The sequence below is a fragment of the Cyphellophora europaea genome (assembly GCF_000365145.1).
Source record: "Cyphellophora europaea CBS 101466 unplaced genomic scaffold supercont1.10, whole genome shotgun sequence".
NCBI lineage: Eukaryota > Fungi > Ascomycota > Eurotiomycetes > Chaetothyriales > Cyphellophoraceae > Cyphellophora > Cyphellophora europaea.
This window is the reverse complement of record NW_008481798.1, coordinates 529,352-553,469: the sequence shown is the minus strand read 5'-3', so window position 1 is coordinate 553,469 and position 24,118 is coordinate 529,352. Positions and strand designations below refer to the sequence as shown.

At 54.8% G+C, this 24,118-nt stretch overlaps 10 protein-coding genes across 10 annotated transcripts; 3 read left to right on the top strand and 7 right to left on the bottom strand.

Moving 5' to 3' along the window:
- Window positions 1-300: 300 nt before the first annotated feature.
- Window positions 301-2,037, bottom strand: HMPREF1541_09306 (uncharacterized protein; the record flags this gene model as incomplete). The annotated part of the gene is made up of 1 exon (XM_008713980.1): window positions 301-2,037. One exon carries the CDS (start codon window positions 2,035-2,037, stop codon window positions 301-303), a length of 1,737 nt encoding a protein of 578 aa, XP_008712202.1.
- Window positions 2,038-2,344: 307 nt separating this feature from the next.
- Window positions 2,345-5,356, bottom strand: HMPREF1541_09305 (uncharacterized protein; the record flags this gene model as incomplete). Its single annotated transcript, XM_008713979.1, has 1 exon — window positions 2,345-5,356. One exon carries the CDS (start codon window positions 5,354-5,356, stop codon window positions 2,345-2,347), a length of 3,012 nt encoding a protein of 1,003 aa, XP_008712201.1.
- Window positions 5,357-5,902: 546 nt separating this feature from the next.
- HMPREF1541_09304 (uncharacterized protein) lies at window positions 5,903-6,973 on the top strand (the record flags this gene model as incomplete). The annotated part of the gene is made up of 1 exon (XM_008713978.1): window positions 5,903-6,973. The coding sequence occupies one exon, from the start codon at window positions 5,903-5,905 to the stop codon at window positions 6,971-6,973; it is 1,071 nt and encodes a 356-aa protein (XP_008712200.1).
- A 733-nt stretch (window positions 6,974-7,706) lies between these two features.
- On the bottom strand, window positions 7,707-8,407 carry HMPREF1541_09303 (uncharacterized protein; the record flags this gene model as incomplete). Its single annotated transcript, XM_008713977.1, has 3 exons — window positions 7,707-7,770; window positions 7,827-8,059; window positions 8,105-8,407. 3 exons carry the CDS (start codon window positions 8,405-8,407, stop codon window positions 7,707-7,709), a joined length of 600 nt encoding a protein of 199 aa, XP_008712199.1.
- Window positions 8,408-9,443: 1,036 nt separating this feature from the next.
- Window positions 9,444-9,808, bottom strand: HMPREF1541_09302 (glutaredoxin; the record flags this gene model as incomplete). The annotated part of the gene is made up of 2 exons (XM_008713976.1): window positions 9,444-9,601; window positions 9,658-9,808. 2 exons carry the CDS (start codon window positions 9,806-9,808, stop codon window positions 9,444-9,446), a joined length of 309 nt encoding a protein of 102 aa, XP_008712198.1.
- Window positions 9,809-10,514: 706 nt separating this feature from the next.
- On the bottom strand, window positions 10,515-12,077 carry HMPREF1541_09301 (uncharacterized protein; the record flags this gene model as incomplete). Its single annotated transcript, XM_008713975.1, has 1 exon — window positions 10,515-12,077. The coding sequence occupies one exon, from the start codon at window positions 12,075-12,077 to the stop codon at window positions 10,515-10,517; it is 1,563 nt and encodes a 520-aa protein (XP_008712197.1).
- A 1,077-nt stretch (window positions 12,078-13,154) lies between these two features.
- Window positions 13,155-14,951, bottom strand: HMPREF1541_09300 (uncharacterized protein; the record flags this gene model as incomplete). The annotated part of the gene is made up of 1 exon (XM_008713974.1): window positions 13,155-14,951. One exon carries the CDS (start codon window positions 14,949-14,951, stop codon window positions 13,155-13,157), a length of 1,797 nt encoding a protein of 598 aa, XP_008712196.1.
- Window positions 14,952-18,171: 3,220 nt separating this feature from the next.
- Window positions 18,172-18,375, bottom strand: HMPREF1541_09299 (uncharacterized protein; the record flags this gene model as incomplete). Its single annotated transcript, XM_008713973.1, has 1 exon — window positions 18,172-18,375. The coding sequence occupies one exon, from the start codon at window positions 18,373-18,375 to the stop codon at window positions 18,172-18,174; it is 204 nt and encodes a 67-aa protein (XP_008712195.1).
- A 1,265-nt stretch (window positions 18,376-19,640) lies between these two features.
- On the top strand, window positions 19,641-21,204 carry HMPREF1541_09298 (uncharacterized protein; the record flags this gene model as incomplete). Its single annotated transcript, XM_008713972.1, has 3 exons — window positions 19,641-20,318; window positions 20,366-20,657; window positions 20,705-21,204. 3 exons carry the CDS (start codon window positions 19,641-19,643, stop codon window positions 21,202-21,204), a joined length of 1,470 nt encoding a protein of 489 aa, XP_008712194.1.
- Window positions 21,205-21,980: 776 nt separating this feature from the next.
- On the top strand, window positions 21,981-23,579 carry HMPREF1541_09297 (uncharacterized protein; the record flags this gene model as incomplete). The annotated part of the gene is made up of 1 exon (XM_008713971.1): window positions 21,981-23,579. The coding sequence occupies one exon, from the start codon at window positions 21,981-21,983 to the stop codon at window positions 23,577-23,579; it is 1,599 nt and encodes a 532-aa protein (XP_008712193.1).
- Between the last annotated feature and the right edge of the window lie 539 nt (window positions 23,580-24,118).

The following is a 24,118-nucleotide window of genomic DNA, read 5'->3' as shown; positions in this document are numbered from 1 at the left end:
GTACGGGCTTACAACCACTCAAGCGTTGTGTTGGTCTTCTCGTAGCAGCTAGCCATCCTGTGCTACAATTCGTCACATCTCGTCTGCTGGCAAAGCTTGTAGCCAGAACCACGAGCGGAACCTGTACCGCCACCAAAGAAATCACTTCTGTCTTGGTGCTGTCCGCGCTCTCCAGAGGCTGCCACATGTCCATCGCCCCAATCACACATGCGTCCGGAGGAAGCCACGTACTGGGTGCAATGAAGACCACTTGCATGGCGGAGGTCCTTTGCTGACGTGGCGACAGTCCTGCACTTCAACTCACTCTGCACCGTTCTCCGTCCCCTTGGATTTGTCCTTTTTCATGGCCTCATCTAACTCCTGCTCCAGCCCGGCGTTTTCCATGATCTGGTCGACATGCTTGTCAACGCCACCAATACCCTGCTTCAACGCCTTCGCGAATATGACGCTGAAGTCTCGGAACGCCTGCTTCTTTCCATTGATGACCGAATTGCCTCTCTGGACGTTCTCAACAAATTCACGTGTGAAGATATCCGGGTTTCGTCCATCATCCACGTAGTCGACGATTTCCGGCGCGATTCGGACATCGTGAATGGGATTGTTGGGATTTATCTGAGGGTCTGTGAGATCCTTAAGTGTCGCGAGCTTCTCAGCCATGTCTCCGATCTTGTCAATCAGGAGGTTCTGGGTTTCGGGGATAAAACCGTGAGTTTTGCTTTGCACATCGTACAAGTCGTCAACAATGTCCTTGATAACGCCCGACACATCGCTCGGATCTCGTGTTGGTGCCATATTCTCGTTTAATGTGTAACCAATGGGAAGCTTCAGCTTGACGACAAGTCTTCGTGGGAGTCCGGACACTGGCGTGAATGCTGACAGGGGTCGTGGGCGTGGCGGATGCTCAGAAGCTAATAAAGGACAACCTCTCTGGTTTGCTTCACCAGCACGTCCGTCTGGAACGTTGGTTTTGCCTACGTCGGCTTCTTCACTGCCACTAGCAATATGAGTTCCTGTGTCGTGATGACTAGTTCGAGAGGGCAAAGAATCCAGCAGATCTAAAGTAGTCACCTGGTGGTCCGCGTCGACATTAGTTAAGCCTTGAGCCTGTATCAAAGGCGAATGAGCGGGTTTCGCTACAAGGGCCGACTGACGTTCGAAAAGTACTGGATTTGTTGGTACCTTTCTGCCGAGCGGCTGAGTCTGCTGCTGAAACTGGAGACCACTCCACTGACCAACGCGCCCCGATGGCCTCAGGCCGACCGGTGATGTTGAGCTATGGCCAGAGCCTTCTGACGAGTCAACGGCGCTGTGCTTACGCGCTTCAGCAGCACGAGCCTGTAGAGGATTAATCGCGGCGGTCGGCGTGCTTCGTCCAAATGGAGACTTTGCAGTAACACCGGACTGATCACGAAGAGTAAGGGGCCGAAGTGAATCAGAAACAGCGTTGCGCTGTTGTGCAGAAGCTGCAGGTGACTCGATAGAAGAAGTACCAACGCTTGGCTGGAAATGACCTCCCGGTTCGGGTGGTACCACCACACCTGTACCGGGTTCCGCAGATCGTCCAGGGGAGTCAAGGAAGCCTGCGACTGGTGTCCCTACGTCGATGGCCGAATCGTCGAGGTCTGCGTTGGTCGTTCCCTTAGCTGCGTCGTTGATCTGTGGGGGCTCTCTAGCTGCAGTTGGTTTGCGGTAGGTAAGAGTCAGGAATGAGGTCGCCGGTGTGAGAGGGAGTGCGGTCTCAATGGGCCTCGACCAACTGCGATGGAGATGCCGATATTTGTCGGGAGGGACACGAAGGGTAACGAAGATGGTTGTCCTGCTCGTCTCGCCGTCTCCGACAATATTGTACGTGCGCTCCGGGTCCGCTCGTACAATGGGCACTGCGGGGTCCGCCGGGAGGTAATAGTGGACAGTGAACTGGCTGCCATTGGTCGTGGTATGGGTGTTGAAGTGCGGGCGAATCGCCTGGGAGGCTCGGGGACGCCGGGGTGCTCGGGGTGGGGCTGCGCTACCCTTCAACTTCTTTTTAGGTGGCATGCCGGGCACGCCGCGCCCAGAAGATCAAAGATACGAGATCAATGAATGACAAACGACACACTGAGCAGGCTTGATGGATGCAGTGCACGGAGAAGAATATGGCAGTTGAGATGGAACAAGTGCTTGCTACAGTTTGCAGGTCGCAGGTCGCAGGTCGCAGTCTGTTGCTACGGTAGTCGCGCCTGCCTTGCCGTTGCCGCTGCTGCTGCGGTTCCTGCCTGACTGCAGCTGGCCCTTTCCCTTTGTCCTCACGGTGCGCCAAGAGCAATGAAATGACAAGTCATCGATGGTGATGCATCTATATAGTCTACACCTCTCTGACCTTGGCTACGGGTGCTTTAGACGACTCTATGTCCGTCTCCACCATTTCCAGCCCTGATAGACTTGGGTACCTTTGATTGAACTTCCGTTCCCAGTCGTCTGGGCTGATCGCGTCGCCAGGTTGTGCTTGACTCGTCGGTGTATCCGTGATAATCTGCGCGTTCCGGAGAACCTGCGGTTTTGGAGGTGCTGTTGGTCTTGGTGTGCGGGTATTCTGGGCAGCTAGGTTCACAGCCGATGCAGGTGCTGATATGGGCTTGCTCTGCACTGGCACGCTGTTCGACGTTTTCATCCCGGCTGCTTGATTCGACGGAATGTGCTCAGGATGTGCCCCCTGCGGTAGGACTTCATTTGTATACCGGCCATAACCAGTCGCCGTCTTCGCCGCCGGTTTGTTGTTCTCGGAGATCAGAGACTGGACCTTGCTTTGTATCGTTGCGGCGCGATTCACACCTCCAATGCCGCCGCCTGCACCACCCCGAGATGTCACGCGTTGTCGATACGCAGCTGCGGCCTGCGCCACCCGATTCTCTTCTGCTTCGAGTTGCCTTTTCTCGAGCTCCCGGCGCATCTCAGGGGACAAATCCTCTGTCTCGTCGAGCGGGGCTCGGTCGTCACTTAGATCTGTAGCCTCAGAACCTGGTATCGCCGGTAAGCCTTTATGGGCATCTATGGAAGGCGAATGGTGGGGGTGATGTTCCGACGTGGGACTGCCATGTCCTCCTTCAAATTTCTTGAAAGCATCCCCAAAGCGGCCGGTCAGGATGTGCTTAGTCCCCGTCAGCGCCATATGAGGCAGACTGGTGCGTTTCCCATGTTTAGAGCCGCTGCTGAGTCTCTTATGATGTCCTCTTCGTTCGCGTTCCTCCTCTTCTCTTGCCCTCAACCAGTCCATATCGGAAGCAATGTTCATATCAGACCCAGTGGCTGCATCTTCGGCCTCCGGCTCAGCACTGACAAAGTTGGCCTCATAGTCGTGCTGCTTAATGCTCTTATCTTTGATGTGCGTGGGTCGTGTACCCATATTAACAGTCACCGGTCGCTTTCTGATATCCAGTGACTTCGATCTGGATAAGCCCAAATCGATCTCTTTCGGATCTGGTCGACCGCCCTCAAGGGACGGGCGAGAGGATGTTGGCGACCTTGGAGTATGATCTAGCAAGGCCGGCTGTGAAACAGAGGCATCCTGCTGGAGGAGACGTGCTAAGCGGGACTGTTCCATTCCCGGAGGTTCAGCTGCCTGAGTCTTAGCGACTGTCTGCCCCGTACTGGCCGGTCTTGCCGCCGCGGCCGCAATGGGATCGTGAGATGGAACTCTCCACACGGGACGATCCAGGGCTGGTTTGACAGCGCCAGAGGGGGGTGATGGAGATGTCATTGTGCCGGTGGAGATCATGGCGGACTTCTGTGGCACGACCGGTGGGGCAGTGGGTTTCGCTTGAGGCTCCCTTTGCTCTCTCGACCGCGTCTTCTCCAGCAATGTCGAAGATTTTGGCATTGTCGCAGGTTTGTCCACCACTGCAGGCTTTGCAGGCTTGGTTGGGCTGGGTGCTCTCGCAAATGCTTGATCTGCCAGTGCGTTGGTCACTCGTTGCGACAAGGCTGGGTCCGCATCCTGAGATTTCCTATCTGGTCCGGCATCGAAAGCGAATTTCTGCCGGCCGTCAGTCATCAACGAGAATTCGTCCAGTGTCGGGAACTTGGACGAGAGCTCATCGGCAGCACCATGCTTGCCACCATCCAATGCAGCGAACGGGTCAGATTGTGCCTGGCCTTGATCAACCATCCTCAGTGGCGAAGGGCTAGGCTTTGCCGAGCCATGGTGCGAGACCGGCTTCGTAGGCCTCCCTCGCCGCATGGGGGCAATGTCAGGGATCTCTTGTTTTTGACTTGCTGCTGGAGGAGACAGTGTCGCTCCCACACGTGACTGCGAGCTGTTCGGCGAGGCCGGCAACACCTGGTCTTTCCTGCCCTCGGACTGGCTTCTGTGCGCGTAAATATCTCTCACAGGCAGCTCCCGTCCGTCCAGCTGACATGCCTTTTGGAGCACCTGATAGATATTCGGTCTATCCCCAGGTTTCTCCCTTAGCATCGTTGCAATTATCAACTTGAGCTGATCCGAGAATCTGGGATAGGCCGGATATTTGAATTTGGCGTTGAGAATGGCTGACTGGCCCACTTCCTCGAAAGGCGTCGTATAATAACAAAGCTTGTAGAGAAATACCCCCAGCGCCCATATGTCGCTCTTTTCGTCAATCGGAATCTTCCTGTACACGTCGATCATTTCCGGGCTTCGGTACTGCATGGTCGTGTGCCTCTGAATATCATCTTCAATCAATCTCGCCTCGTTAGCATTCGCCGCGGGCGGCCGCGGTTGCGCTGCGCTTCCAAAATCACACAACTTGAAAGTCCTTCTTCCTCCGGCTCCCACACCGATTAACACATTCTCCACCTTCAGGTCTCTGTGCAGTAGCACCGGCTTCAGATAATGCATCGCCGCCACGCCTTCCGCGATATCTGTAAAGATCTTTAGAATCTCCGGCTCCGTCAAGCGATTCTGCAGCCGTGTGTTCATGAAATCAATTAATCCTCCACCCTGGCAAAACTCCATTAACAAGAACACCTCATAACCCCCACCCTTGAGCTGGCTGGCGTGGCTATCAATATACTTGACAATGTGCTTGTGACCCCTCAACCTCTTCATCGTCTCGACCTCGGTGCGCATATTTGCCAAATGGTCCTTATCCGGCACGGCCACTCGCTTAAGTACGGCCTTGTCGTTTCCATCTACAGGCCGTGGCAGCTGCACGACGTAGACAAGTGCGAAACCACCCTCCGAGAGGTAGCGGTCGATGACCACACGGTGCGTGCCGACTTGGACCTTGGTACCTGGCAGAAAGGTGCCGGCTGGAGCGGCAGGTTGAGAAAGGCCAGGCGGTGCGTTGGAGGTGAACGGACCGCCGGCACGAGAGGAGGCATTGGAGGCGTAGACCGCCATAGTGTAGTTCTTCTGACGGGCTAGCGCGCGGACAGATTGTAGACGACTGCAGCGGGCAAGACGCGGTGCTAGTTGTGTATGAATCGGCTTTCGGAGGAGGAGGAGGAGGTTAGGTCACAGAGCATCAGTGGTGTTCCATGCTCAGTGGCCCTCGATGGACAAGAAAAGCACCTGCAATGACACCCGGCACGATGGCTACCAAGACACCAACATGAACAGATCGGCAACAACACAATATAGTATCGAGCAACGTGGTAGCCTGCTTTATGGTGGAGCTGCTGCTATCCCATCGAGGCTCCCTCTCGAGAAAGAAGTGGTGGATGCCCCGGGCGAGGTTCGTTGCAACTGAAACCTTGGCTCTGAAGGCCCCGGTGCGTCATCGGGGCAGCCCCCGGATCCCGGCCGCAGGCGGCTGAGTCCAGCACAAAATTCACTGCAGATCATTTTATCCCCTTCGAAATAAATCGATTGCCTGCTCAGGCAACACCCTAAACCTGTCCACAGCACCACCTTCCGAGCCCCCGGATCTATAGACTAGCCGGCATCATGTCTAAACGCAAGCGCAGCCAAAACGACAACCCCACCAGCGGCACTGGCGATGATGGCCCTCGCAAGACTCGTGTTCTCGACTCCGCAATAGACGACAGTAACAAAACTCACCCGCAGGCACGTGCCGCAGCTCGACAGGCAAAGTCTGAGCGACGGTCTAAGAAGAAGGACAAGCAACAAAAGGAGAAGCCCGAACGATCTTCGCATATACCTGATGCGACGGAGGAGCTCATTCCCGACCAGCAGCCTTCCACCAACGCAGACCACTTCTCGAGTAATAATGATTTCGTCTCTCTGAACGACCAGCCCTCTGCTGCTTCAAAGCCCCCCAAATCCCCAGCTGTCGCCGCCTCTCAAGTCAGCAAAAAATCCAAAGTCAAAGCCTCTAAAGTCGAACCCACACAGAGCGAGGAAACGCGCATGGAAGACACGACTACAGCGCCGTCGAAAGACACAGCCCACCGCTTCATCCTCTTCATAGGCAACCTACCCTATACTACCACCACCCCCTCGATTGACCACCACTTCCGCGCCCTACAGCCCTTCACCGTACGGCATCTCACGGACCGCAAGACGCACAAATCCCGCGGCACCGCCTTCCTAGAGTTCACATCCTACGACCGCATGAAAACCTGCCTCAAGCTCTACCACCATAGTCTCTTCGATCCAGACGCACACCTACACGCCCCTTCCACCGATACCAACGGCGACGAAAAGCAGCAAAGCAAAAGCCGTAGCAGAGCCCCCACCGAAATCGACGAATCCGCCCTGCCCAAGCAAGACACGCAGCCGCAATGGCAGAAATCACGCGCAGACAAGACGCGACGCATCAACGTGGAGCTAACGGCCGGCGGCGGCGGCAAGGGCCAGGACCGACGCAATAAGATCCAGGCTAAGAATGCGAAGCTGGCTGAAGAGCGCGAACGCCTGCATAAGCGCGAGGCGGAGGACAGGGACAAGAAGCGGAAGGACGCGCCGGCGCCGGGCGTGGCCAGCGGTGCGAACGCTGAGGGTGCGGAGGATAGGGGGAATGTGCATCCTAGCAGGATGAGGAGGGTGCCAGGGTGAACGTTCGTTCCCCGTCTGGCGCTTCGGCTTGTCACGAGAGGGCTTGATCTGCTGGGTAGTACCGTCGACAAGCACTTGCGCGCGAATGCATATGCGAGGAGCAGACTTTACGGACTAGACTGGCACGATGTTGCATGGTCGTTGCCTCAACTGATATGCGGTATGCAGGCAGTGAATAATGCACATGCTTGGCGGTCCAATACGAGCACGGTGTTGACGGCACCGCAGCAGCAGGATACATATCACCAAGTAAAAGAGGGAGAATCCAGAGACGCCGCGTCGGATGCGAACGTTTTCGCATATTGTCTTAAGTCTGCTGTCTCGCCCATAATAAATCCATCATCAAAACAGGCAGAGGAAACGCCATGAAAGTGCAGCAACCTCAAATTGCACGCCTCTATTCCGCTGCGGAATGGTTTGGCAGACATATTCCAGATGTCGCAAGCTTGAACCCGTCGCCGCCTCGAATCGCGTGGCGCAGCCACTGGTAAAGACCGCAACTTGGATGAGAATTCGCCCAATCCCGCAGCGCCGAACCAAAATGAGAGAAGATGCTGATGAGGCCCATCTGCTGGGTCGAAGCGGTGAAGCGTGTGTGGTAGTCTATATCCATTGCATTTCCCTTGCATCAGTGAAGGTCCACCTCTTTCACTGGTATCTTCTGCTTCTTTTCTGTGCGTCTCGGTGGCTAAGAGGCGAAATATCGCTATCGATGTTCATTAAAGGATTCTCTTTATAGGATGGTGCATTTGCTCTTTTTCTTGTTTGATGGCGTCGGACGCGGGTTAAGGACGGCTCTGAACCGCCATATTAGCATCGCAGAGCGTGGTGCAACTCTTCATGGGAAACAAACCTGATAGCCTCGTCAAACACACTCTTGAGATTCCTCTGAGTAAGCGCTGAGCACTCAAGGTACTTGACAGCTCTGATCTCGCGAGCAACGGCAAGAGCTTGCTCGTAGGAGACAGGCTCCATTTTCTTGGCCCGAAGGCCCTCGGCAGTTCCGCGGTCTTCTCGCAGATCCAGCTTGGTACCAACTAGGATTATGGGAACGCCCGGCGCGTGATGCTCGATCTCAGGGTGCCACTAACACAGTCAGTAGGGTGTGGAAGGCGGAGCTCTCAAACGCACCTTGGCCTTGACGTTGTCAAAACTGGGTGGGGAGACGATGGAGAAGCAAATCAAAAAGACATCGGTCTGGGGGTAAGAGAGCGGGCGCAATCTGTCGTAATCCTCCTGTCCAGCTGTATCCCACAGACCTAGCGAGACTGGCCTGCCATCGACCATGACACTAGCCGAATAGTTGTCGAAAACGGTCGGGATGTATTCCCCTGGAAAGGCATTGGTGGTGTATGAAATGAGTAGACAAGTCTTGCCAACAGCACCGTCACCTGTCACGACGCATTTTATGGACTGAGTTGCTTGACCGGCCATTGCGTCGGCTTATGTGTAGCGCTCTGCGGGAGTTGCAGGGGATCGGTGTACGGTCGTAGGATGACGGCAAGCGCGTATCGACACCCAGGTATCGAAGCGACGGAGCAAGCAGTCGAGCGCCGCTGCGACAAGAATCGAGCGGAATAGAAAGGCGAATGTGAAGTGTTGTGGCAGCACACGACAGGATCGAGGTGGTACAGAGGCGTGTACGGTTGATAGCTCGACGCAGGAAGACTTGAGAAAGGGTCGATTCCGTGGAGTGACAGGATTGACAGACGGATGGAGTAGTGCTAAGGAGAAGGCTCGGGCGAGGCAGTTCGGACGATGTTGCGTCGTGGGGAGACAGTTGAGCAGCTTGTGGTGTTTGAGATGAAAGCTCGAAACTCTTGAAACTTCGTGGCCGGCGACAGGGGAGCGAAGACTTGAGACGAAGGTTGTAGGAGGTGTAGATGATGCTTCAGAGTCAGTGCGCCAATGAGACGACAGACTCTGGTTCTCTTAGGCAAGAGCCAGCCAAGATCGCCTACGCCGTCGCGGCTACCAGATGCGCCGCCCTTTCTTATCAAGCACTTCGGCAAGTTTGGGCCGGACCTTGAACCACCGCAGCTATCGCTATGAGCGGTGAGAGAGATGCTGTGTCGAAGCGAGCGACTTAGTATTCTCTGGCTACACTATCTTTGTGCTGGCCACGCGCGGGTACCTTTAGTCGTCCGCTCTTGGGCGAACCCCGCGCGCATGGTGTGGGAGACAGCTGCAGAACATGGAGCACAGGAGACCGCCCGCCGCTACCAGATGGCTCGGTGCCATAGAGCGACGAACAGTCTCAGGAACACGGTTATGTTGTGGAAGTAGCGCAGAGGGTTGTCATCGGTATTGCATTTTTCTACTGCATTGTTCATTGTAGCAGGAGTGGTTATCCCCATGTCATCAATTGATCTGACGGCCATTTACGGCCTGCCAGTGCCACCATCTATCCACCGGCTCCCATGCACGTATCGCTGTTCACTGCAGACTTCAACCACGCCATGTCTCGTACTTAGATAGCATGGGCTGACTTGAGCATGTCATCAAGCTGGCTCTTCTTCGCCTGCAGCTCGCTGTTGCCACCGATATGCTCCTGAGCAATGAAGATGTTGGGCACACTGCGCTGGCCAGTGATCTCTTCAAGCGCGTCTTGCAGGGCAGCGCCGTCGTCTGCATCTTTCCGTTAGTCACTGCCTATCTTGTTGCCGACAGAGATGTACACATACCAACTTGGTCCAACTCGATCTTGTAGTACTTGGCCTTCCTCTCGTCGAGCAGCGACTTGGTGGCGCGGCAGTATGGACAGTAACTCTTGCTGAAGACAACCACGCTGTTGTCGTTGATGATCTGTTGCGCCTTGGACTTTGCTTCAGACATGGCTGCGGGTGATGTTGATGTGAAAGTGCGACTGAGGACGGCTTTGATTGGATTGAATATGAAAGCCACGGTGGGCAGTTGAATCGATCGATATGTATAGGTGTGCGGACGGTGAAATGGAGGATCAAGGAAGAGATTACGAAGCAGCGTCTATTTGATGTCGAGGGCAATTGGCTCGAAGATTTGTCAACGAAGGGTCAGACATGGTGAGCTGGATTGCATCATATCTGCCCTCGCCCCGGCGGAGGGGCCGAGGCTGACCTTACATTCAATCTTAGCTCGCCTGGACCATTGTAGCATCATGGAGCGCGCTGACAACGATCAGGTGGGCGTTTGACCTCAACTGGAGAACATCAATCAGTATCGCCCGAGGATCAATATGTACGTCGTATGTATTCTTAGTGCTTCTCCCCCTGGCTAGAGGAGCTGAGCGCTTTCCAGAAAGCCGCTTGTCCAAAGAGTGAATCGTCTTCTTTCAAAGCCTCCTCCATCTCGGCAAGGCATCCTAATAGACATAAAGCCTGCCTGCGTCGCCAACGTCGACATTCGAAGACTCTGCCGCCGCATATACACCCCCCCGTCAGAAACAGTGTGGTCGCTAAAGTCGCTATCAGAACACAAATGAAACGGCCGAATTGTAGACCCTAACGCCTCCTGGAGCTTAAGAACAAAATAAGTAGAAATGTGCACTGTGGGATGCAATGCCCTACATAACGATGCAGCACCCACACCCCTTCTTCACAGTGCCGTCGTCCTTTTCGTCGTCAGGCGGCCTCTGAACCTGTAGTCTCGAAGGCGCGACTCCCAGGTGGGGGCTGGCCATACCTCCGATGCGTGGACTCTGCTGAATAACGGGGGATGGCTGAACCTTAGGCATGGTGCTGTAGCCTCCGGTGGTGCTGCCACTCGTTCCCGGCCTTCCACTGGCAGTGCTACGCACGCTGTTCATTTGTCGAAGGGGCCAGGAGTTTTCTTGCGGCTTTTCAGATTCCGGTACTGGGGAAGCCAGCGTGGGCGAAGTTCCCTTTGCCAATTCCTCCGGCTGGTGCACCGCCAACGGAGTAAAGTCTCGGTCATAAGTCTTAGGAACTGAACCGTCATCTGCCCACATTTGCTGCTGTTGTCGTCTGGCATGTGTAGGGATGATTTGCTGATCCGGCGGGAGACGGGGATCTGGCTTGTACATGGTGGCAAGCCAGGGAGGGTCACCCTCTGGTCGGTTGACCGCCGTCTTGGGTCTATCCAGCTCTCCACTTCTTGTTCCTGGACGTTGAGATGTGCTGCCTGACGGCGAGAGTGGACCATTCTTGACAGGTCCAGATGGCTTGCGTATTGAAGAAGGAGTCGTCTTTCGTGAATTCGAAGCAAGCGCACCAGGGGTCGCCTTATCCTTCTTAGTTGGAGATGCCGGTTTGCTGCCTGGGTGAGAGCCGGGCTTCGGTGTGGGCGTAATTGCACCTTCCAGGCCATCTTGGCTGCCAGTGCTACCCCTCCTCATGCGCGTTCTGCTGACTCCCAAACTGTCGTCAGGACTCATGCTATTGCTCATCGTCCGCTTCCGAGGCAGAGGCGTCTCCCGATCTAGACGTTCAGGTGGGATAGGGTGAGGGCTGCTCGTCATGACTGGTATTCGCGAGCCAGACTTTCTCAAAGCCGGCTGCGAATAGAGATTACCAGCTGCCGCATCTTGGGCAATCTCTTCCGCAGATCGAAAGTCCCAATTCACACGCTCATCGTCTCCTTCCTCCTGGACAGGTTCAGCGAGCCGCGGTTTCTTTTCATCCCTGCGCTCATTGGTGGCGCTATGTGAACTCTCCTCGCTTCTTCGTCCTCTGCTCGTATCTCTGCGCCCGTTCTTACTCTGACCTCGTCTGGCGGAAGCAAGATGTATCCCGGCGGCCTGAAGCTCCTCACTTTCGATCTTTGCCAACTTGTCTCTATGGATCCAGCCCTCAGGGTCCTCATCCCGCGGCTTGTACATATTCTCGGGAATCTCATTGTCGTAATTGGCGTGTTTTGGCTTGAGCTTGTTGCTGTTCTGGTAGAGATCGATGGGACTGTCGGATTCGCTGCCAATCTTGCTGACACTATTATTCTGCTGGCCCAGCTCCTCGCCTCTACTATGGGGAGGTCGACCGTTCATGCCTTGGTCATTGGTTCCTCTTTGATTGGGTGTCACGCTGGACAATGGCGTTCGCGAGCTACCGGCCGAGTTGTTACGCTTCGACGATGGACGGGATGCTTTGTTAGAAACAGTATTCTTAGGCATAGTCAGCTGTCCGTTCGGATGTCATGCAGTTACGGAGTTGGGGTGGGGACATACCTCTGGATTTCCCACGTTAGGTGAGGAGTCTGTCGCTCGTGCTCCGTTCACTACCCCGATCCTATTTTCATTCATTGCCTCCTGTCGATGCGCTGGCCGATTTGCTCTCCGAGCATAGAATATCTTCGCTATGCAGAACGCCTAATCGCGAGCGCCATAGGCGTCTTGACCGACAACAACGCTGGGAGATCCACGATCGGAGCAGTTGTGGCTGTAGAAGTTCAGTGAAAGCCGGACAGAGTCTTGTTCCCTGCTGAAGGAGCGCAAAGTCAAGAGGGGCTGCAGGCCACAGAATCGGAGCCTCGACGCCGCGCAGGGGTATAGGAGCGAAGCGGGATAGTTCTGGGATGCAAGATGTCGGGTAACCGGCGTGGGAGGAATACAGTAGGTCAGAACACGAAGACGTCGCTGCAAATTCAACGCTGTGCACCCAACTCGCCGCTTAACAGAACGCGACAAACGATGAACTCTACAAATAACTGTTCTGTGTACTTGAGCACACCTACAGTTAGACCTCCGGATTCGAGTGTGGCCGCTGGCGCTGATTCGCCCAACTGCTCGCTTGCTCACGATGCTGAGATTGGCCTTGGCGTCATCTACTGGTACGTCTCCTCACTACACTGGGTCCCAGCAACTGGGTCCCATTGACTACTGCTGGATGAATTGATATTGTGCTAATGTCTTGTATGTTCGTAACCTCGTCATCATCGTTCAAATACATTACATCGCATGAAAAGAACGGTGGGCTGCCCTCGTTCCAGTGTTCATGCGCAGCTTCAGGTAAGTTGCCGACCGATCAGGTCTGCAAAGTGTCCCGTCACTCATACCCGTCGTCCGTCTCCCCAGATCTGATCGACCGCCGAAGGACCCGTCCTCACCTGCAACAAAAGTTGAGAGATTGAGCCTAGAGAAGTCTCAGTCCAAGCGAGAGATGTACCGAAAACATAGTGGTTGAGTAAAGGAAGGTAATAACACCAGCACGTGCAGAGACGATGATGCGACTTCAAGTTCAGGAGTCCATGACTAGTAGACTGAGGGCCTTCTGGAGCCTCGTACATCAGCCTGAAATCTCGACCCTGGCGCCGAATCGCGGCTTCGCACATCGTCGTGGCGAGAGGAAGTAGGCTCTCGAGGCGAACGCACGTTCGTCTTCTCGCCGGAGCCATATTTGTAAGCTCGTGGCTCTCTCTCCAAAGGCTCATCCACCTCGCCATAGAGCTTCTCCCGGCTACTGTTGTAATGCCTGTCCGACTCGGAACGACGGATCTTGGGCTCGACAGGAGAGTCACGGCTGCCTTTAGACCGAGTGTGTCCGTGTACAGTGTTGATGCGAGACGGTTCTGGGCGGCGCTTCTCGTTGACTGGCTCAGGACTAGCATACCTCCTGCGGCGATCGACATCATCTTCATGCATCTTATAGATACGAGTGGCTCGATCGTCGTCACTCTCCGCCGGATCTACGATCTGGTATCGAGATTTGGTTGTCCGGGTCGTTGGACTTTCCTCGCGAGGGTCGGGTGTGTGAGGACTCGAACTGCTACCGTAACCTGAGTCGTGCGTCTCGGTATGTTTCAAGTTTGATGAAGCCTTGGGGGCAGCGTCCTTCTTGCTGGAGGGGCGTGGGCTAGGCATTGTTTGAGAGCGTGAAAAGCTGGGCATCTCTTTCCGGTAGTCGTCTCGGTCGCGCGGCGAATACGAAGCAGAACCTCCAGACCGTCTCTCTGGCTTTGGAATTCGTTCCTCGACTCTGGCCTTTAAGCCACTCGGAGCAGAGTTCTGCGTGGGCATTGGAGGTCGTCGAGGGTCCTCTTCATAACTGCGTCTAGCTTTGGTTGGTGTTGGCCGGCGGTCGCTGTCACTACCACTGCGCCGGGTGCTACTCCAGTAGGAACCTGACTCGTGGCGTGCAAAGGGTGGACGCTTTCCTGCGCCAGCTGCAGCTTTTTCCAGATATCCCAATGTTTTGTCGAAGTTGCTCTCCCATTTCGAGCGAGAGTGGTCGCTTCCCTCACTCTCGTCGTCATGCACAGGTCGCCTAGTGGCTGTTGAAGGTCGAGTGTTGCTTGAAGGCGCTGCACGGGGAGAGGGTCTCGAAGGTTTGATGGTGGAGGAAGTAACATGAGTCGCCGTATCAGAATCACTGTCCTCGCTGAAGTAGGGCTGGCGATAACGGTTGTCTTTCTCACTCCTCTCGCTGCGCCTCTCGCGATCCTTGCCTTCCTTGGTCTTGCTACTTCGTGACTTTTCGGCGTCCTTCTTCAAGCGGACACCCGCATTAACAATGTTCTGAACCTTGCTCCAATTTGCACTCTTCCCAGAACGCTCTTTCTCGGTGGCCTTCTTAGCGGAAGCTGCTCGATCGTAATCCTGGTGTTTTCTTGAATTGGTTCGCAGTGGCTCTTCAAACCGGTCACGGCTGGCACCGACGTCTTCGTGGCGGGGTTTTCGAGTTTCGTAAAAGGCGCCATCTTCCGTGCTGAATTCTCGTTGAAAATCCTCGCGAGGTGGTGCAGGCCTCATCGGGTAGGTCTGGGATCGAGTAGTAGTTGGCCCATCTCGCATCATTGCCTCCTTCCGCAGGGTGGCCAATCTGATCTGGTCATCGTATCGAGCACGTTTGCTGGGCTCGCTAAGTATCTCGTAGGCCTGCTGGATTTTCTGGAAGGCGTCTTTGCCTTTCTCTTTGAGGGCTGGGTCTTGGATGCGATCTGGATGATGCTTCAGGACAAGCTTTCGATGTGCTGATCTGATGGCGGCAATGTCTGCATCCTTGGCCACACCGAGGGCCTCGTACGGGTCCGGCGGTATGGGAGAAGACATGATCGTACAATAGGTCAAGTTGAAGAGAGGCTTGAAGGAGGATATGGTAGGTAAGAGAAGCGGTTACGGAAGTATGTTATGGGGTCCCGAGGCGGTCAGTTTCAACATGTGGATAATGCGGCCATGATGGTTTCCGGGGTTGAGCGGACAGTTGTCGAAGTAAAGATTAACAATTCCAGCCGTGGGCTGATAGAGAATGGAGTGAATGCGGATGCTAGACTCGTGATGCCACTGACGTATTGAAGGCGGAATGCTGAGTACTGGAGGTCGCCGACGGCTCGATCTCTGGTTGAGAGCGCGATGGTCTGTGCAGCAGTGCCAATGCCCGATTAAGGCTTATGTAACCGAGAGTTAATTGCCTCAGTGGCCGTCCGATCAACAGCGGCCAAGATGAAATAGAGGGAAAGAAACAAAGTCGGGAAGTTGGTGTACGATGGTTTACAGAGGGGTTTAGGGGATGGAAGAAGAATGGAGGCGAGGAGCGTGGCCATCATGTGCTGAGAAAGTTGATCGCTATGCAGTTTGGCCACGCTACAAACTGGTCTGGGGGTTGTCCCGAGCCAACACCCAAGGGTATGCCGACCAGACCCCTCCACGCCCTGGCTCCCGTCGTGGCGTCATTTGCTGAGAGGCTGTGCAGAGTCTGGCTTACGCCCCCGTTCCTGGATCAGCGGCCAGAAACGCTCCGTTTGGCTTAACCTCAGGCGAAGTTCAGAGCGTGTAACCTTGACCCTGCCGGCGACTGCCTGCCCAAGGACTGGCCTCGCCATTCACCATTGCTATCACAGCAGCAGGCGACAGCGAGGCTGGACGATGTATCCTCCCCCCCTGATCTGGACAAACAGTCAAAGCAGGGTCACACGGCAGGGCCAAGACGCCCGAATAAGAGGTCGAGCAGAGCCAGTGCTGCATTAGCGGTCAGGCTTATGATGCACGAGCGAAAGACTGAGGTACAGGCGAGCTGGTTGCTCAGCAGCAGCGGGTGGCATGGCCCACCAGGAGACCATTTCCCCCTTCACCGTCTCAGACCACAAGACCGACTTTGGTTGCGACTGGTATCTGGCAGGTCGATCGATGCGTTGTAGAAAGGCCATGTCCGTTGACTAACCACATCGCCCCCACGAATATCTGCTTCGCCATCTGGTGATGCTTGGAGCGGACAACGAAAATGAAAATGCTCCAGCGCTACCTATCACAGAATGCTCTCCTGCATAAATCGACTCGTAGCACTCCACTCGGACTCTCAAGACGGGTTTCCGCGAGTAGCTAGTCAGCGGCGCAGCTCAGCAACTGGTTCCTGGTGATGAGGATCCAGCATGTCCACACTCGTCGCGACGGTCAACATCGATGCCTGGCGCCCTCAACGATGAGCCAGTGTGGGCTCAGCACGCCCCAAGGTGTAGGATGCTTCGGCACCCAACGACCAATGCATTTTAGGTCTCGGCTTGTGGCCGCAATAGACTACTAACCATAGGCCCAGCCACGCCCGCGCGGTCCGCTCCATGCCCTTCCTATTGTTCCCCGCGCACCAGGTTCAGGACAGCAGGGCCGGGTATTTATCGATAATCAGGTGGCCATCGGCCCTCCTCCCAATTCCACCATCCCACGTTAGACCACCAGTCGCCTGAAACAAGATGTTATCGCAACGCGCGCCCGCTTCGTGATCTCAGGCAACTCGAGTCTGCCCGATGATGCAGAGGTATGGTGCCTCATGACCCCGCATCTGTGATGCTGACCTCAACCTCGTTGAGCACTGGTTGGTGGTTATGGAACAGCCGTATATCAAGCAGAGCTGCAGCGCTGCCCAATCTACGGCGCGGGCACACATCTCGCTCCATTCTCCATCAAACCTTGAGTGATGGGTCACATGCCTGCAAGGTGCTTCAAGACACTTCTGCTGCCAATGGCATGAGTCTGACCTCGTAGCAATTACGCTAGCATGGCAGATTCGCCTTCGTACCAACGAAAAACCTTGTCTACAACTTCGACAAAACGGATGCAACGAAGAAGAAAATCAGACAGCCAGTTTCGAGTAGTTCTACCGAACGGCAGAAACATCACGAACCTCTGCCCAATCGCCCAATACGTGGCGAAAATTCTGTTACCGAAGCACGGCGATGTCCAACCCAATCAAAGCTAAGGCTCTCATCCTAGCACCCACTTGGAATTGCAGATAAAAGACCAGTAAGTTCAAGGTTGCCACGGAAGTCGCGGAGCCTGTTTTTGACTGCAGCCTGGACGGCGAATTCGGGCACTTTGGAGATATTGCTGGCCACGACTCAATGCACACCATGCTCGATGGGGTGACTGAGTAGCACTCCAGGCCCCCAGTGCGATGCACTAAATGAGACTTTATCCTGCAAGATGCGATACATAACCCAGCGGGCCACTCCGATGCTTCGTAGTCTGGCAAGTTTGCGGCCAACCGGTCCGGAAACAGTCACGAGTGAAGATGGTGAATCGATCGTTACAGTCAGGTTCGCACGCCGTGTCAAGAATGACAAACTCTGTTTGAACGTCGATTGGATGATTTCATCCTCATGCTTCCCGGCCGTTACCGACTACAGGCAAGTCGAGATCAACCACAATAGGTTTGTGGTACAGCTTGCCCTTCGGTTGTGAGTCGTGGCCACCGTGAGTGACAAAAGACGCATTCATGATGAAGTCTGCGCGTTCTGCTTTGCTGCATGCAGCATAGATTGCCTCCCCCCACCGGAGAGGTCGACGCGGAACTGCGTTTTGTTGTTTTCCGATGGATCGGTGAATTGGATTCTGTCGAATGGACTCGGCTTCTGCCAATCCACCAACTAGACACCTCTTGCTTCATGAATGTGCCCGCAGACCAGCAGTCTGGGACGTATTTGACAGAGCGCATCTGCCAAGGGCGGGCAGCCCACTGGTCCATCGAAAGTAGAAATATCCAGGTAGGTGTGGGCACGGGGATGCGTAACCACGATATCAACATCGTGGGGAATAGCGGGCCACATGTTCACGCCATCTCCACGCCGGTACGAGAAGGCTCGATACCCTCTCCCAGTCGAATACGAGAGCCGAAGACCTTGGGAGTTACCTCAACCCATCTGCGGTCGGAACACTGATGCTGACATACGCATGCTGAAGATACCGAATGGTCGGGGAAGACTTCAACACCTTCAGGAATTCGTCGGTGTCAGAGGGCGTAATACCTGACAGGCTGCCGTGCTTCGCAATCAGGTCCGGATCAAGCCTTTTCGTGACTACCAGCCACGACTATCTTTACCGCGAAATTTGCTTTCTCCAACCCGTCGATGGACTTGGGCAGTTCTTTGTGCGTGTCTTGTACAGTGATGTCGCCAGCATGGATCAGAACGTCGCCCGGTGGAAGCTTGGGCGTTTGACCATACGTGTCCAAGATCAGCAGTAGCCTCAATTTCCGGATGGTCATGTAGGTCGGTTCAAGGTGCGAGCGTCGAATGAGGCGGCTGCCAAACGACCGCAGCAGCGCGTCTCAGACACAGCAGAGGAATACATACCATGTCTGTGAATCACTTGATTGAAGGAATGGGCAGAGGAGTCATGGCTTGGTGTCGAGGTATACATGGCCATCCGACTGAGACTCACCTTCACGACTGCTATGCAGCCGAACGTGCTTGCTGCGGCCAACGCCCCTATATCCGTTAGGTTGAAAGAGGCACGCGCCATTCGATTGAACACATGTTCGAGTAACATGCGACTCCGAGCGGGGCAGCGTTGGGCGATTCAAATAGAACACAGGGACTCCTCGCTTCACCGTCTCTTTAGTGCTGGCACGATGCAGAGCCTGGGGAAACCGGTGAAGAGAATGGCGGTGGATGGGTCCCGCTCCTCGTACCCTGTCAAAAGGTCTCGACCCCACTGACCACGAGCTGCTTGGTTGAACCAGCACCATCAGCTGCCGCAGCCTAATGGGTGTGCCGTATAGCTGAACATCAACGCGAAAGGCCGATAGAGGGCGAAGAGGAATAATCGTTCGAGCTGGCGCTGAGCTTGGGGAAGCGAATCGAATAGGTAGTTGGAGGCCAGGTGATGGGGCTGGCCTAGGCCCAAGGCAATTACTGTTTGTAGTCAGCATGCTATCTGCAGCATGATGAAGGAGCTCCAACGGCTGAACAGACAAAGTCACCAGCCCAGCCGGGAGCTGTGCCTTTGCTTCCGTTCTTTGTGCCAGTCAGAGACTCAGAAATTGCGCGTCGTGGCTCAAAGCACCCGGCGTTGATGACTGGGTAAAGCTGAGTGGCCACTGGTCGCAGCTCCGCGGCGGGAAGCGAGGGCCAAGTTTCAGTTAAGCGCCAACAGCCATCAGGCAATGTCCCGACCAGCCTGAACCCACTCGACGCTGTGGTCAGCAATCGACGTCAACTGCCTTTACGTCCTTTTCACATCCGCTCCAGCTGCATCTTCTCGAACAATCTGTCGCCAACTACCTTCATCTCTATAGTATTATAAACAGCCATTTGTCAGTCCACTCGAACTGCTGTCCCACCACGTGCCCCACAGTACCGTCCATCGCGGTCCTCCTCCCGCATGACAAACTATACGTCGAGTGCCAGAGGAGGACAAGTAACTACACTATACATTTCCTCAGTGCCTCTTCGAACCATTCGACGACTTGAGAGTCCAACGACAGCTTCCCCGCTGCTATACAGAAACAAAACATAGCCCCACCTCACCATGTCCTCTCCCGTTCCCCTTCTGCGTGCTCCGCAGCCCGGTGGCCGCAGCCAGAGTGGTTCCCGAACACCAAAACTTACACTGGGTATTCCACCATCACCTTCGCAACGGCCCGTGACTGGCGATGGTCAGCCTGCCGACGCAGTCCCAAAATTCAGCCTGGCTGCGCAGGGAGGCCCTCCCAAATTATCCCTCGCAACACCCATGGGCGGACACGGCCAGGTTCACCAAGAAGGAGGCTCTAATCTCAGGCCACACGTCCAGCCTCTCAGCATATCGACTGACGCGTCACGGTCGCGATCAGACAGCTTTCACAACAGTGTGCCAGGCTCTGCATCGTCGTCCACATACTCCAAGCTCTCACTTGACCTTGGCGGGATTGGGCAGAAGTCTGGCACGCCTGACCCTAGCTCCGCCATCAGCTCGGTGTACTCGGAGGCCGGTATTGGCGGTACAGGCATGGAACGAGAAGGGAGCATGGGTGGTATCTCAATCGACTTCGAGAAGCTCTCCCTGGAGAAGGGCAGGCCGCTGGATGTTGACGATCTCGATGACGACGGCTGGGCTGCCGCCAGCGAACAGAAGAAGATCATTGAGCTTGGCTCATTAGGAGAAGGCGCTGGCGGCGCTGTAACACGGTGCAAACTCGAAGATGGCGCCACGGTTTTTGCATTAAAGGTAGGGCGATCTCTTGCCATGGATTACCATCAGCTAACGACTCCAAGATCATTACTACTTCGCCAGATCCGGATATTAAGAGACAGATTTTCCGCGAGCTTAAGTTCAACAAGAACTGTGCGTCGCCCTACATCTGCCAGTACTACGGAACGTTTATGGACAGGTCTTCCAGCACGATTTCAATAGCAATGGAATTCTGCGAGGGCGGCAGTCTCGACTCGGTCTATCGTGAGGTCAAGAAGCTCGGTGGTAGGACTGGCGAGAAGGTCCTGGGTAAAGTGGCGGAAGGTGTCCTACATGGTCTGACCTACCTCAACGACCGCAAGATCATCCATAGAGGTAAGCCCGACTCCTCTGGGTTGGAGACGTTTGCTAACAGATCTTAGACATCAAGCCATCGAATATCTTGCTCAATCGACAAGGGCAGGTCAAGCTGTGTGACTTCGGTGTGTCCGGCGAATTCGGCACTAAGGGTGATGCCAACACCTTCATCGGCACGTCATACTACATGGCGCCTGAACGCATTCAGGGACAGTCGTACACCATCACATCCGACGTATGGTCACTAGGTGTCACGCTACTCGAGGTTGCACAGCATCGATTTCCGTTCCCAGCCGATGGCACTGAAATGCAGCCAAGAGCGGGTCTAATTGATCTACTCACCTACATCGTGGCCCAGGATATTCCCAAACTGAAGGACGAGCCCCAAAATCAGATCAAATGGTCTGACGGCTTCAAGTACTTCATCGAGTGCTGCTTGGAGAAGGAACCGCCCAGACGAGCGACTCCGTGGAGAATGTTGGAACATCCTTGGATGGCCGAAATGAAGAACAAAAAGGTCAACATGCAGGCTTTCTTGAAGCAGGTTTGGGATTGGAAAGACTAAATCACGAGTGCGCTAATTAGGTTGAGCCGTGAGTTGACGAGCACCACGCTTGGGCAGAGGAGCGTGTGGCTTGCATATGCCGAGTTTGAACGACACATGACACTGAGATGACGTTGCTTTTAGGCAACCAGCGCTTGATGAACCTGCAAACGAACAGCAAGGAGCTAGGATGGAGGCTAGACTTGTAATGGGATGGCACGTGCCTTCAGGATAAAATGATCCAAGTCTCAAGAAGCAGCGATCGGGCGATGCGCAGATGATGCCTCAAGTGTAGGCAAGGTATTTTGGTTTGGAAGCTGAGGATGAACGAGGCAAGAAGGCGCGTATGCCAAGAACAAGGCGACACCGAGGTGCGTAAAAAGGCGTCACTGCAGAGACAGTCGTGTAATCTAGACATTGTTGACCGCAACAGCTCGCCTGGGCTTTCTCTATCTATCATTTACACCGAGCCATTTGCAGCACTTGTCGCTCGAACATGCTAGAGCCACGCGTGCGGAAAGCTTCCGCCCCGAGCATCCAGGTTCGAACCGCCTGCTCTCCACACACGGGCTGCCTCATATCGACCGCTGGGTATCGGCCAATCACCTCGGTTGCGGGCGGGTTTAATGGCTCTTGCCAATGGGGAAAATATACTCTGCCACGGAATTGAGAAACACTATGTCGACGTCTTCATCGACCACCGACGCCCCAGCATGCGTTGCATTTATATCCATGGAGACATCGGCTGACCCTCGACTGCACCGGAATAATCGACCAATGTCAACGGCAAGTCCAAGATGCTGCTTCCTCTCATGGGCTACATCCTTCCCGTTCTACTGCTGCTAATCGTCTTTCGCAACTATACCCTTGTCCCTAGCTCTGTACCCGGACCGTTCCTTGCCCGTTTCACAAACCTCTACCGTTTCTTCTCAGTGCTCTTGTGCTCACCCCACGAAGACCAAACCAAGCTCCACGAGCGTTATGGCCCATTTGTACGTCTCGGACCAGACGTGGTGTCCATACAAGGAGTCTCCTACGTTCCTCAGATCTACGGCATCGGGAAGGGATTCAAGAAGAGTAACTACTACTCTGTCTTCCAGAACATCGTCAATGGCAAACGCACTGCTTCCCTCGTGGCCATGACCGACGAAAGCGATCATGCCAGGACGAAGCGTGTTGTCGCTCACGCCTATTCCCTGTCCACACTCGTCGAATATGAGCCTTTGGTTGACAGCACGATACGGGTGTTCCTCCACAACTTGTCGGACCGGTATGCGAGAACAGACAATATCTGTGACTTTGGACAGTACTTGCAGTACTTCGCCTTCGACGTTATTGGTGAGCTCACCTTCTCCAAGCGCCTGGGCTTCATCGAGCACAATCAGGATGTGGATGGAATCATCTCTGCTATCGGATCCAATTTTCGATACTTCTCAGTTCTAGGCCAGATGCCGATGTTGGACGAGCTCCTCGGTAAGAATCCTCTTTACATAAAATACTTCCGCAAGTCCGTCTCGAGTCCCATACTGGTATTCGCTCAAAAGCTGCTCCAAGAGCGCCTTGCATCTCTCGAGGAAGACAAAGCCCAGAAAGAAGACTTGATCCGCAACAAGCCCGACTTCCTGTCGCGCTTCCTCCAGGCCCGCAAAGACACCGACGAGCCTGACCTCACCACCGACGCCAAACTGCTCAGCTATCTATTCATGAACATCAACGCCGGCTCCGACACCATAGCATCCACACTCAAAGCCATCTTCTACTACCTCCTTACGCACCCGACCTCGCTCTCCATTCTCCTCCAAGAACTCGACTCGGCTCACGAAGGAGGCAATCTCTCCACCCCGACCCCAACCTACCACGAAACTCAGCAGCTCCGCTACCTCTCCGCCTGCATTCGCGAAGCCCTGCGCCTCAACCCTGCACTCTCCCTGCCCCTCGAGCGCGTCGTCCCGCCCGAGGGTCTCACTCTCTCCAAGCCGTCCTCCACCTCCACCATCAACCTCCAGCCCAACACCATAGTCGGCATAAACCCCTACGTCCAACACCGCGACCCCTCTATCTTCGGCCCAGACCCGGAAGCCTGGCGGCCAGAGCGCTGGCTCTCCTCTAAACCCTCCCTTTCTTCTTCCTCTAGCATCAACGACAACAGCAACAGCAACGACGACAGCGACGAGCAAGAAGCCAACCTCAAGCGCATGGACCACGCCCTCCTAGTCTTCGGCGCCGGCAAGCGCAGCTGCCTAGGCAAGAACATCGCCATGCTGGAGCTGTTCAAGGTCGTTCCCGCCGTGCTGCTGCGGTTCCGTCTGGAGTTTGTGGGGCGCGGAGAGTGGACGGTCAAGAACAAGTGGGTGTTGGACCAGCAGGGTTTGAAGGTTCAGTTGGAGGAGAGGTGACGCTGGGAAAGACAGCAGGAGGAGGAGGAGGAGGAGGAGGAGGAGATGTCGTGTGTGTGGGTAGGTGTGGGTGTGGTTAACACGGAAGGGTTGTCAGAAGGAGGGGAAGGGGAAAACGAAGAAGGAAGGTTGACTTGTCTGAAGAGTTCAATCACATCCTCGCAATATGCCTCTCCGCTATCTTACGGCAGACCAAATCATTGTATTTGTCCTTCTGGTATACGACTAGAGTAAATTGTTTGGCTCATCATTATCTGCGGGACCGATTCAAGAAGCATTCATAACTGTGCGCTTGCCGAACTTCCTCTCTATGCTGCCGACATACGCTTCAAAATGCAACTGGGTCTTTAGTCAAACCCGACTTCCCATGGGATCTCCAATTTGTTATACAATCGCTGTAAAGTGCTCGAAAAGGGGAATCTGGCTACAAGTTGGCATGCTCGAGCTCATCGGTCACTTGCTCGTAGCCATGGACGAATGTCCACGAAAATGCTATATCTCAAAATCCAAAGGGGTATCATTGCTGGAACAGCGTGCAA